Below are 12438 nucleotides of genomic sequence, written 5' to 3'. Positions count from 1 at the left end.
AATCAGTTAGTGTTGTGAACTCACTATGCTGGTTGCTGCAGGATGGGGAAATGTGCAATTGCTTCCAAAGACTTCATGGTGCCATGTACCCAGCCATACAAGGTGTCGGGAAATCTATATGGTTGCTGACTGTTCCTTGTTTTTCTTTCTCCATACCCTTAAAGAAAAATTTATACTCTTAAGATCCCTTCCTCCCATCCTGTGATGGTCACAGCTGAGGTCAGGGAACTGATCTTGTGACCTTCAAGTTCTGGGCAAGCACTTGGAGATCCAGCGTGCTTCAACCAGTTTACAAAGTTTCCTTGTTTAAAATCAGGAGCAATTTTAAAAATCAGGCATAAACATAGTGCAAAATATAAACCAAATATTGCTCATCTCCACTCTACCAACCTGGTTCAAGTATTACTTTCGTTTCAGAATGCTAGCATTCTTATTATAATGAGTATCTGATGTGAAAATGAAAATCGCTTATTGTCACAAGTAGGCTTCAAATGAAGTTACTGTGAAAAGCCTCTAGTCGCCACATTCCGGCGCCTGTTCAGGGAGGCTGGTACAGGAATTGAATCCGCGCTGCTGGCCTGCCTCGGTCTGCTTTAAAAGCCAGCTATTTATCCCTGTGCTAAACCAGCCCCTTGCTTCAGGTGAGTGACCTATCATGAACTGGAAAAATATTTAAATGTAACATGTTTATGCAAGTACAGTGGCAGGAAAAGTGGAGGAGGGCAGTAAAGAACATAAGGGTAGGTCTTTGAAAGGGTGGAAAGCAGGGGGGTAGGTCTTTGATAGGGTGTAGGAAGAAGTCTTACAACACCAGGTTGAAATCCAAAAGGTTTGTTTTGAATCATTAGCTTTCAGAGCGCAGCTCCTTCATCAGGTGAGGGTGATAGGGTGGAAAGCAGAAATTATAAAATGATGAAAGGGAAGATGGTGTAAAGCAAAGTGGGTGGTAATATGAAATGTAAAGAAACAAAATATGGGTTTCGGAAGCTTAAAACAGCAACAGTAGAATCAGTAATAGCACTACTATCTGAAAAAGTGGATGCCTATTTCCCAGGGGCTGCCTTTGTAATGGTATCATGCAAGGAAAATCCAGCTGAACTTCAGAGCATCAACATAAATGAAATACACTGTATAAAATTAACATGCAGAGGAGATTTGAACTTTTCAAACTGTAAACTTAAACCCTCAATCCCACAGGTGAGTTTGGCATTCATGCACGTGTTGAATTGTTGAACTCACTGAATGCGATTTAAGGTGCCGAATCGAAAGATGAGGCTCTGTTCCTTAATTTTTTGTTGAGCATCATTGGGGCTGAGCACATAGACCTATTCATTCTGCTTATTGTGACACTGGAATTCCCTTTCACAGTAGGCGGCACGATAGCACAGTAGTTAGCACTGTTGCTTCACAGTTCCTGAGTCCCGGGTTCGATTTCTGCTTGGGTCATTGTCTTATGGAGTCTGCACGTTCTCCTCGTGTCTGCGTGGATTTCCTCCGGGCATTCCGGTTTCCTCCCACAAGTCCCAAAAGACGTGCTTGTTTGGTGAATTGGGCATTCTGAATTCTCCCTTTTTGTACCCGAACAGGCGCTGGAGTGTGGCGACTAGGGGATTTTCACAGTAACCTCATTGCAGTGTTAATGTAAGCCTATTTGTGACAATAATAAAGATTATTAGTAGTGTATTTTCAGTAAATAACACTTTTGTATGTATGTAAAATGAGTAAATTCTGTAATATTTGTGTCTGGGTTACTGCTGTATTTTAGAATTAATATGTTTGTTTTGTCATTTGTGTTGCTGTGATTTGTGGATTAATGAGATTTTTTAAAAAATAATCTATCCCAGTGACAACACTGCCTTTTTGGTGACTGATCAAACTGACATTTATGCTGTTGCATTGTAGCATTCACCAGAACAGTTTCCATCTGAAGAGTTCCCAGTGACAGAGTCAAAAGTGAGCATGGATGTACATTTTCCAGGGGCTGCCTTTGTCATGGTGTCTTGCAAGGAAAGTCCTGCAGGATTTCGGAAAGAGTAAGTATAACTAAAACACCAAATTAAATGACCATTTGGAGGCAGTTTCAATGTTCAAACTTGGATGTTTGAGCCCTCAATCCTACAGCTTCATTTGTTGTAATTTAATTATCTAGGAAGTTACACCGCATAAGTAAGTGCAACTTATTTGGAATATCTGAAACATTATAGTCATTCTCTAGCAGAAGGTAAATAACTGTTTATACTTGAGTAAAGATTTGATGATATAGTTTAAATGGTTGTCACCTGAATTAGAACTGGATTGCAATTCCAGAAATTGAAGAACATGTTTGTATTACAGGGTATAATACACTCATCATTTTTGGAGAGACTTTCATGAATCTGTGGTCTTAATTTGAACTTTATTTTGTTTTATTAGATCACTCTAATTGTTGCTTCGTATCACCATCATTTTGATTATTGTGTGTCAAGAAGATTTTTTGAAACAGTATGTTGATAGTCTAACCAGGGATGGGGCCTTATTTGGCCTAGTACTGGGGGATGAGTCTGGCCAGGTGACCAAAGTTTCAGTAGGGGAACATTTAGGGAATAGTGATCATGATTCTGTAAGATTTTGAATACTCATGGATAAGAGTAGTCCTCAAATGAGGGTGCTAAATTGGGGGAATGCTAACTACAACAGAATTTGGCAAGAGCTGTAGAATGTGGGTTGGGAGCAGCTGGCTGAGGGTAAATCCAATTTGATATGTGGGAGTATTTTAAAGACCAGTTGATTAGAGTGCAGGACAAGCAAGTCCCAGTGAAATTGAAGGACAGAAATGGCAGGATTGGGTAACCATGGATAACACGGGAAATTGAGAGACCAGTCAAAAATAAAAAGGAAGCATACATAAGGTGCAGGCAACTAAAAACAGATGAAACTTTTGAAGAATATAGGGAAAGTAGGAACAAACTCAAATGGGGAATTAGGAAGGCTAAAAGAGGCCATGAAATGTCATTGGCAAGCAGGATCAAGGAAAATCCCACGGCCTTTTCTACATATGTAAAGAGTAAGAGGGTAGCTAGGGAAAGAGTAGGCCCACTCGAGGACAAAAGTGGGAAGTTATGTGTGGAGTCACAGGAAGTGGGTGAGATCCTCAATGATTATTCACCAAGGAGAGGGACATGACGGATGTTGAGGTTAGGGGTGGGTGTGTGAATACTCTTGGAGAGGTCAGCATAATGAAGGAGGAAGTGTTGGATATCTTAAAATGCATTCAGGTCAACAAGTCCCCTGGGCCGGATGGGAGATATCCCAGGTTGCTGCAGGAGACGAGAGGAAATTGCTGGGGTCTTGACAAATATCTTTGCATCATCATTCACCGCAGGCGAGGTTCCAGACGACTGGAGAATAGTCAATATTGTCCGTTTATTTAAGAAGGGAAGCCGGGATAATTCGGGTAATTATAGGTCGGCGAGTCTGACGTCAGTATGGGAACCTGTTGGAGAAGATATTGAGGGACAGGATTTATTCACATTTGGAAGCGAATGGACTTGTCAGTGATAGGCAACCTGGTTTTGTGCATGGAAGGTCATGGCCTACCAACTCGAGAGAGTGTTTTGAGGAAGTGACAAAACTGTTGATGCGGGAAAGGCTGTGGATGTCGTCTACATGGACTTTAGTAAGGTGTTTGACAGTCACATGGGATTCAAGGTGTGCTAGCTAGATGGATAAAGAACTAGCTTGGCAACAGGAGAATAACAGTGGAAAGGAGTTTTTCAGAATGGAGATATGTAACTAGTGGTGTTACACAGGGATCAGTGCTGCGACCACTGTTGTTTGTAATATATATAAATGATCTGGAGGAAAATGTAGATGGTCCGATTAGCAAATTTGTAGATGACACTAAGATAGGTGGAATTGCAGATAGTGAAGGGGATGTCGGAGAATACAGTAGAATATAGATAGATTGGAGAGTCGGGCAGAGAAATGGCAGATGGAGTTCAATCTGGACAAATAAGAGGTGATGCATTTTGGAAGATTAAATTCGGGAGTGAATTATACAGTAAACGGCAGAACCCTTGGGCACAATGACATCGAGGGATCTGGGTGTTCAGGTCCATGATTCCATAAAAGTGGCAATGCAAGTGGATACGGTGGTCAAGAGTGCGTACAGCATAGAATCATAGAATTTACAGTGCAGAAGGAGGGTATTCGGCCCATCAAGTCTGCACCTTGGAAAGAGCACCGTACGTCAGCCCATGCCCCCACCCTATCCCAGTAACCCCACCTAACCTTTTTGGACACTTAAGGGCAATTTATCATGGCCAATCCACCACCTAACCTGCACATCTAACTAATTTAGTGGAATTTTTTGAGGACATTACTAGTGCGGTAGATAATGGGGAGTCAATGGATGTGGTATATTTGGATTTCCAGAAAGCCTTTGACAAGGTGCCACACAAAAGGTTGCTGCATAAGATAAAGATGCATGGCATTAAGGGGAAAGTAGTAGCATGGATAGAGGATTGGTTAATTAATAGAAAGCAAAGAGTGGTGATTAATGGGTGTTTCTCTGTTTGGCAATCAGTAGCTAGTGGTGTCCCTCAGGGATCAGTGTGGAGCCCACAATTGTTCACAATTTACATAGATAATTTGGAGTTGGGGACCAAGGGCAATGTGTCCAAGTTTGCAGACGACACTAAGATGAGTGGTAAAGGAAAACATGCAGAGGATACTGGAAGTCTGCTGAGGGATTTGGATAGGCAAAGTGAATGGGCTAGGGTCTGGCAGATGGAATACAATGTTGACAAATGTGAGGTTATCCATTTTGGTAGGAATAACAGCAAAATGGATTATTATTTAAATGATAAAATATTAAAACATGCTGCTGTGCAGAGAGACCTGGGTGTGCTAGTGCATAAGTCACAAAAAGTTGGTTTACAGGTGCAACAGGTGATTAAGAAGGCAAATGGAATGTTGTCCTTCATTGCTAGAGGGATGGAGTTTAAGACTAGGGAGGTTATGCTGCAATTGTATAAGGTGTTAGTGAGGCCACACCTGGAGTATTGTGTTCAGTTTTGGTCTCCTTACTTGAGAAAGGACGTACTGGCACTGGAGGGTGTGCAGAGGAGATTCACTAGGTTAATCCCAGAGCTGAAGGGGTTGGATTACGAGGAGAGGTTGAGTAGACTGGGACTGTTCTCGTTGGAATTTAGAAGGATGCGGGGGGATCTTATAGAAACATATAAAATTATGAAGGGAATAGATAGGATAGATGCGGGCAGGTTGTTTCCACTGGCGGGTGAAAGCAGAACTAGGGGGCATAGCCTCAAAATAAGGGGAAGTAGATTTAGGACTGAGTTTAGGAGGAACTTCTTCGCCCAAATGGTTGTGAATCTATGGAATTCCTTGCCCAGTGAAGCAGTAGAGGCTCCTTCATTAAATGTTTTTAAGATAAAGGTCGATAGTTTTTTGAAGAATAAAGGGATTAAGGGTTATGGTGTTCGGGAGGGAAAGAGGAGCTGAGTCCACAAAAGATCAGCCATGATCGCATTGAATGGTGGAGCAAGCTCGAGGGGCCAGATGGCCTACTCCTGCTCCTAGTTCTTATGTTCTTTGGACCGTGGGAGGAAACCCACGCAGACACGGGGAGAACGTGCAGACTCCGCACAGACAGTGACCCAAGCCGGGAATCGAACCTGGGTCACTGGCGCTGTGAAGCTACTGTGCTACCGTGCTGCCCATGCTTGCCTTCATTGACCGGGGCACTGAGTGCAAGAGTTGGTGGGTTGTGTAAGTGTTGCATAAAACTTTAGTTAGGCCACACTTGGAATATTGCGTGCAGTTCTGGCCACCACCAGAAGGACGTGGATGCTTTGGAGAGAGTGCAAAGAAAATTCACCAGGATGTTGCCTGGTCTGGAGGGTGCTAGCTATGAGGAGAGGTTGAATAAACTTGGATTGTTTTTGTTGGAAAGACAGAGGCTGAGCGGAGACCTGATTGAGGTCTACAAAATTACGAGAGGTATAGACAGGGTGAATAGTCACAAGCTATTTCCCCGGGTGGAAGACCCGATCACAAGGGATGACAGGTTCAAGGTGAGATGGGGAAAGTTTTGGGGAAATGTGCGGGGAACGTTTTTCACACCCAGGATGTTGGGTGCCTGGAATGCGCTGCCAGAGGATGGGGTGAAAGCGGCACGATAGCAATGTTTAATATGTCTCTTGATAGACGCATGAATGGGTAGGGAATGGAGGGATACAGATCATTTGGGCAATAAGTAGTAGGTCTAAATAAGGAATCTGGATCGGCGCAGACTTGGTAGGCCGAAGGGCCTGTTCTATGATGTAATGATCTTTGTTCTCTGTCAACATTTTCTGTTGCAAAGCAAAAAAAAATGTGGTTGAATTGCTTGTAAGTTGTGAAATATTTGATCTCGCTTTTTATGTAAAAAACATGGCAACTGATCCAGGCAAGCCTGTGATTATCCAGTAATTGCAACAGACCATTTCTAGTTGTTTATTGATAAGTGGTTAGAGATCTCTAAACTTGGCTACAAGGAATAGCTTTAAAGGAATGGGAAATTCACCATATTTAACACACCAACTGGTGTTCACTGCTGAAAGTAAGAGCTGGAGCATTATTCTATTGGTGAACATGCATCTCAACTTCATTGAAGGTTTACTGACCATGGAAATTTAGATAAAGTCATAGAGCTCTACAGCACAGAAAGAGACCCTTGGGGCCCATCGTGTCTGCATCCCAGTTCCAGCACTTGATCCGTAGGCTTGTATGCGATGGCGTTTCAAGTGCTGATCTAAATGCTTCTTAAATGTTATGATGGTTTACGCCTCTACCGCGCTTTCAGGCAGTGCGTTCCAGATTCCCACCACCCTCTGGGTGAAAAAGAATTTCCTCAAATCGCGTCTAAATTTCCTTCACGACCTGACATCTATGCCCCTAGTTTTTGACCCTTCTAAGGGGTAAGGTTTCTTCCTATCTACATCCCTCATAATTTTTTGCACCTCAAACAGGTCTCCCCTCAGCCTTCTCTGCTCCAAGAAAAACAATCCCAGCCTAACCACCTTCTCTTCATAGCTGAAACGCTCCAGACCAGGTAACATCCTGGTGACTCTCTGCACCCTTTCTAGTGCAATCACATCCTTCCTGTAGTGTAGCAACCCGAACTGCACACAGTACTCTAACTGTGGCCTAACAAGCATTCTGTATGGAACCTCCCTGCTCTTATATTCTATGCCTCGGCTAATAAAGGCAACTGTCCCATATGCTGCCTTAACCACCTTGTCAACCTGTCTTGCTGCCTTCAGGGATCTTTGGACATGCACCCAAGGTCCCTCTGGTCCTCTGTGCTTCCTAGCGCCCTGCCGTTCATTGTGTATTACCTTTCCACCAATTTGGAGTCTGAAGGCTGTACTGCTTAGAATATTTGGTGAGTGTTCCTAAAATTTACAGTTGTAAGCTATTCTAATCCTTTCATTTGTTTTTATTGCCTAGTTCCTCTCTGTATAAGGCTCCTTGGGTTAGAGTGCTGGTATATGGACTGGGTCACAAAGTGCGGAGAAATGGACAACTAAACCTTACAGAAACTGTCTGTTACCCAAAAGATGCATCACCAGCCAATACTGGGTTGACTCCACCTCCCACCACAAACCAGTATCCTTCTGTTGTCATCCCTACTGACAAGCTGCATGTCAAGCTAGGTATGTCTAAGATTGGAATAGCCTTGCAAACATGATTTCCAATACATCTCAACTAATTGAATGTTAGAATGAAACATTTAAGTTTTTAAAAAACATATACATAATGGAATGGATAGTGCGGTTAGCTTCCTCCTCTGAGATAGCTGCAGGGTAAGCAACCAATCACATTGAAGTATTCTCACAAGCAGCAAACCAGGAAGGAAAAGTGGCTGAACCCCTTCACTTTTAACTTTAAATTTTTGGATATAATGAAACAAATGATTGGGACATAGATGTGTGATTCAGAGAAGATAAAATATCTAAACTTTAAAAATAGATATTTTTTTTAAATATGAAATCTCTGATCACAATAGAAAATTGTAACATTCAACAAACCTAATATTGCTTGTTTGAGTTCAGTGTGTTGTTTAACATTAAAAATCCAGTTGTAAATGGGTGTTTCTCTGGTTGGCAACCTGTAACTAGTGGGGTCCCTCAAGGATCAGTGTTGGGCCCGCAGTTGTTCACAATTTACACAGACGATTTGGAGTTGGGGACCAAGTGCAATGTGTCAAAGTGTGCAGACGACACTAAGATGAGTGGTAAAGCAAAAAGTGCAGAGGATACCGGAAGTCTGCAGAAGGATTTGGATAGGTTAGGCGAATGGGCTAGGGTCTGGCAGATGGAATTCAATGTTGCCAAGTGTGAGGCTATCCATTTTGGGAGGGATAACAGCAGAATGGATTATTGTTTAAACGGTAAGATGTTAAAACATGCTGCTGTGCAGAGGGACCTGGGTGTGCTGGTGCACGAGTCGCAAAAAGTTGGTGTGCAGGTGCAACAGGTGATTAAGAAGGCTAATCAAGATTTGTCTTTCATTTGCTAGAGGGATGGAGTTCAAGACTAGGGAGGTTATGCTGCAATTGTATAGGGTGTTGGTGAGGCCGCATCTGGAGTATTGTGTTCAGTTTCGGTCTCCTTACCTGAGAAAGGACATATTGGCACTGGAGGGAGTGCAGAGGAGATTCACTAGGTTGATCCCAGAGTTGAGGGGATTAGATTATGACGAGAGGTTGAGTAGACTGGGACTGTACATATTGGAGTTAAGAAGGATGCGGGGAGAGCTTATTGAGACATATAAAATTATGAAGGGAATAGATAGGATAGATGCGGGCAGGTTGTTTCCCCTGGTCGGGGAAAGCAGAACTAGGGGGCATAGCCTCAAAATAATGGGAGGTAGATTTAGGATGGAGTGTAGGGGGAACCTCTTCACCCAAAGGGTTGTGAATCTCTGGAATTCCTTGCCCAGTGAAGCAGTTGAGGCTCCTTCTTTAAACATTTTTAAGAAAAAGATAGATGCCTTTCTAAAGAATAAAGGGATTCGGGGATATGGTGTACGGGCCAGAGAGTGGAGCTGAGTCACAAAGATCAGCCGTGATCTCATTAAATGGCGGAGCAGGCTCAAGGGGCCAGCTGGCCTACCTGTTCCTAGTTCTTATGTTCTTATGTACCCCATTCGACAAAGTGTAATCTTTTCAAGGATTTTTACAGAGAGGCGAAGAGCATAAGATAAGTTGTCCTCAGTTCATAAATTTCAAATTGAATGCATTCTAGGAGGGCCTCAAAAGTGCACTCTCTGGAGAAGCACGGAATCACAGAGCATCTTCTGGATTTTCACAAGTTCGCTGACAATATGGCATCATTGATACAGAATCCAGGTCACTGAAATTTGATCTTAAAAGAGCGGTGTTCCTCAATTGGTATTTTTTTAAGTACATTTTTCTCCTGGGAAGTGTTGAGTTGCAGAAACTTCCACTGTTGCTGACAGCACTGCTTCAGACTGAGAGAAACAGGAGCTCTCAAGTTTTGTTCCCTGCATCCTAAACCAAATTATGATGAGCTTCACTTAGTTTGGGAATCAAACCAAGAATACAAGAATATCTGGTCTGTATGGCTTAATGATAAGCCATGTGGCAGTGTCGTCTTTTCATTTGGCTTTGCATTAGATCACTCATGGTATCAAGAGAAATAAGATTGCTTTAGACCTTTTTTCTCTTTTTCTGTGTAGCTCTGTTCTCTAGTGGTTGTTTAGTTTTGTTCTTTCCGCATGGTTTTCTTTGGCTAATTATCACTTTTTTAAAATTCCTCTCCCCAGGTGTTTCCCCGCCACCTGGTGCGGTGCTGGTGTTAAACTCATTGCCTCTAGAATTTCCTTTGGCAATGGCATTTGCTGAGCAGTTGCTAACATGGAAGCTGGGAGAAAGTGACGGGAAATCCGAGGATGAACTTGATGCCATTCCTGCAACAGTTCTCCTGCAGATTGTTGAACTGTTCGGTAAGTCAAGTTGGCAGTAATGGATTTGGACAGTGTCTTCCTTGTACGTATTTTATTCATGAATGTATTTTTTTTTTTACCTTATGACCAGGTTAGAAGGGATGAACAGTTTCTCCTTCCCCTCAGTTGGTCACAACAAATGTTTAAGTTTCTTTTCACGGGGCTATGCCCTTCCCAAATCGGAACATATTGAATCTGTGGGCAATACAGATCAATCAAACACGGTATTCTTGGAGTTTAAAAAAAAAACTGATTTATTAATTCCCAAATGTAAGAAAAACAATAAAAACAAAACATCAAGCATTTGGCCCTCATGATACAGTCATTAGGGCCCATACAAACATGTATCAGAAATACAGGGAGTTAAAGTCCAGTAGAATAAAGGCAAAATAATATACAGATAGTGTCCTTTGATTGCCTTTACAGCATAGATTTTAAACGGTGCAGCCGATTCAGGTTAGCTAGTTTCTTGGATGCAGTCAGATGTAGAACATGTTGCAAATTATGAGACCTCTGTTCACTGGTAGGCTGCTGGTAGAATTGGCTTCTCCAGCCGGGTAACACTTATTCCCAAAGACAGAGAGGGAGAGAGAGCACCCGTCAGCTTGTTTCCCCTGGTGAAGACTTTCTCAACACTGCCTGTATCACTTCCAATCTCTCCCTCATGGCTGGCAGCCTTGCCTTGAAATAAGATGTAGAAACAGAAGTAGACCACTCGGCCCATCGAGAGTGCTCCGCCATCCAATGTCTGATCTAATAAAATCCTCACTCCATTTTCCCGTCTTAACTCCTTCATCCATTGTGTATTCCCAAGAGGTTTTGGTTGGGTCTGTTTCTGGCAACCACTATTTCAAACTTTGCATTTGTAATGTCTCTTCATGAGACAGTTACAAGTTTTGATGGGTCTCTGGATTAGAGGAAATGTCTCTTTCTGCACACCCTCCTGAGGGTGATTTATTGGTTTCTCAATTCCAACTTGGAATGTGGCCTTGCATTGTTTTTTTTCTTTTTTAAATATTTCTATTCAAGTTTTTCAACAAACCCCCCCCCCCCACAACAAAAAGAAAGCAACAAGAACACAACAAGTAGAAATTATACATTAGATTTCCCCATGTACAGTAACCCCACTTTTTTTTTAAATCTTTTTATTCTCCTTTTTCACATTTTCTCCCACATTTACACCCATCAACAATAATCAGCAAGATATGTCAATCCCCATAATAACAACGATCCCATCCGCCCACCAACCCCCCAAACATCAGTCCGCATGTTTACATAAACAAATGACAAAAAGGAATCAGGGATTACCCGTAGTCACCCTTAATCTACACAGCCCCCCCAACTAATGTTCGATGTTATCCAGTTCTTGAAAGTGCATAATAAATGGTGCCCATGACTTGTAGAACCCCTCCGAGCTTCCCCTCAGTTCGAACTTAACCTTCTCAAGGGTCAAGTATTCCAACAGGTCCCCCCGCCACGCCAGGGCACTGGGTGGAGAGGCTACTCTCCATCCCAGCAGGATCCACCTTCGGGCAATCAACGAGGCGAAGGCTATGATATCTGCCTCTGCTCCCGTTTCCAACCCTGGCTGGTCCGACACCCCGAATGTGGCCTCCTGGGGACCCGGGTCCAGTTTCACACGCACCACCTTGGAAATTACCCTAAACACCTCCTTCCAATGCTCCCCTAGCTTTGGACAGAACCAAAACATATGAACGTGATTCGCGGCCCCCCCCCCCCCCCCCCCCCCCCCCAACGCTCACACACATCCTCTACTCCTTCAAAAGATCGGCTCATCCTCGCCCTCGTGAGGTGCGCTCTATATACCACCTTCAGCTGTATCAGCCCCAACCTCGCACATGAGGTGGAGGCATTCACTCTCCGGAGCATCTCACACCAGACCCCCTCCTCTATAACCTCTCCCAGCTCTTCCTCCCACTTTGCTTTGATCCCTTCCAGTGGTGCCTTATCATCTTCCAGAATAGCTCCGTACACCGCTGACACTGCCCCCTTCTCCAGTCCCCCTGTCGTCAGCACCTCCTCCAACAATGTGGAGGCCGGTTCCTCTGGGAAGCTCTGTATCTCCTTCCTGGCAAAATCCCGAACCTGCATGTACCTAAACACTTCTCCCTGCTCTAGACCATACTTCGCTTCCAGCTCCCTCAATCCTTCAAACCGACCCCGAAGAAACAAATCTTTTAGCGTCTTAGTCCCCTTCTCTTCCCATTTCCGAAAACTTCCATCCCACCTCCCTGGCTGAAATCTGTGGTTCCCCCGAATCGGCATTTCCCTAAACCCAACCCGAAGTGTTGACGAAACTGCCTCCAGATTTTCAATGAAGCTATTATTACCGGACTCCCTGAATATTTCCCCGGAGTTATCGGGAGCGGCGCTGTTGCAAGTGCCTTCAGCCCCGACCCCCGCACA

The 12438-nt window shown here is 43.5% G+C and overlaps 1 protein-coding gene across 1 annotated transcript in view; it reads left to right on the top strand.

The window, feature by feature from the left end:
- Positions 1-12438, top strand: part of LOC140397295 (probable E3 ubiquitin-protein ligase HECTD4) — a 561188-nt gene that overhangs the window by 467889 nt on the left and 80861 nt on the right. Inside the window, 3 exon segments of the mRNA XM_072486148.1 lie at positions 1903-2033; positions 7492-7697; positions 9832-10011. Of these exon segments, the coding sequence (XP_072342249.1) occupies positions 1903-2033; positions 7492-7697; positions 9832-10011 (517 nt within the window).

Source organism: Scyliorhinus torazame, chromosome 1 (genome assembly GCF_047496885.1).
Source record: "Scyliorhinus torazame isolate Kashiwa2021f chromosome 1, sScyTor2.1, whole genome shotgun sequence".
NCBI lineage: Eukaryota > Metazoa > Chordata > Chondrichthyes > Carcharhiniformes > Scyliorhinidae > Scyliorhinus > Scyliorhinus torazame.
The sequence above is the reverse complement of the archived record's forward strand: the minus strand, read 5'-3'. Positions and strand labels throughout refer to the sequence as shown.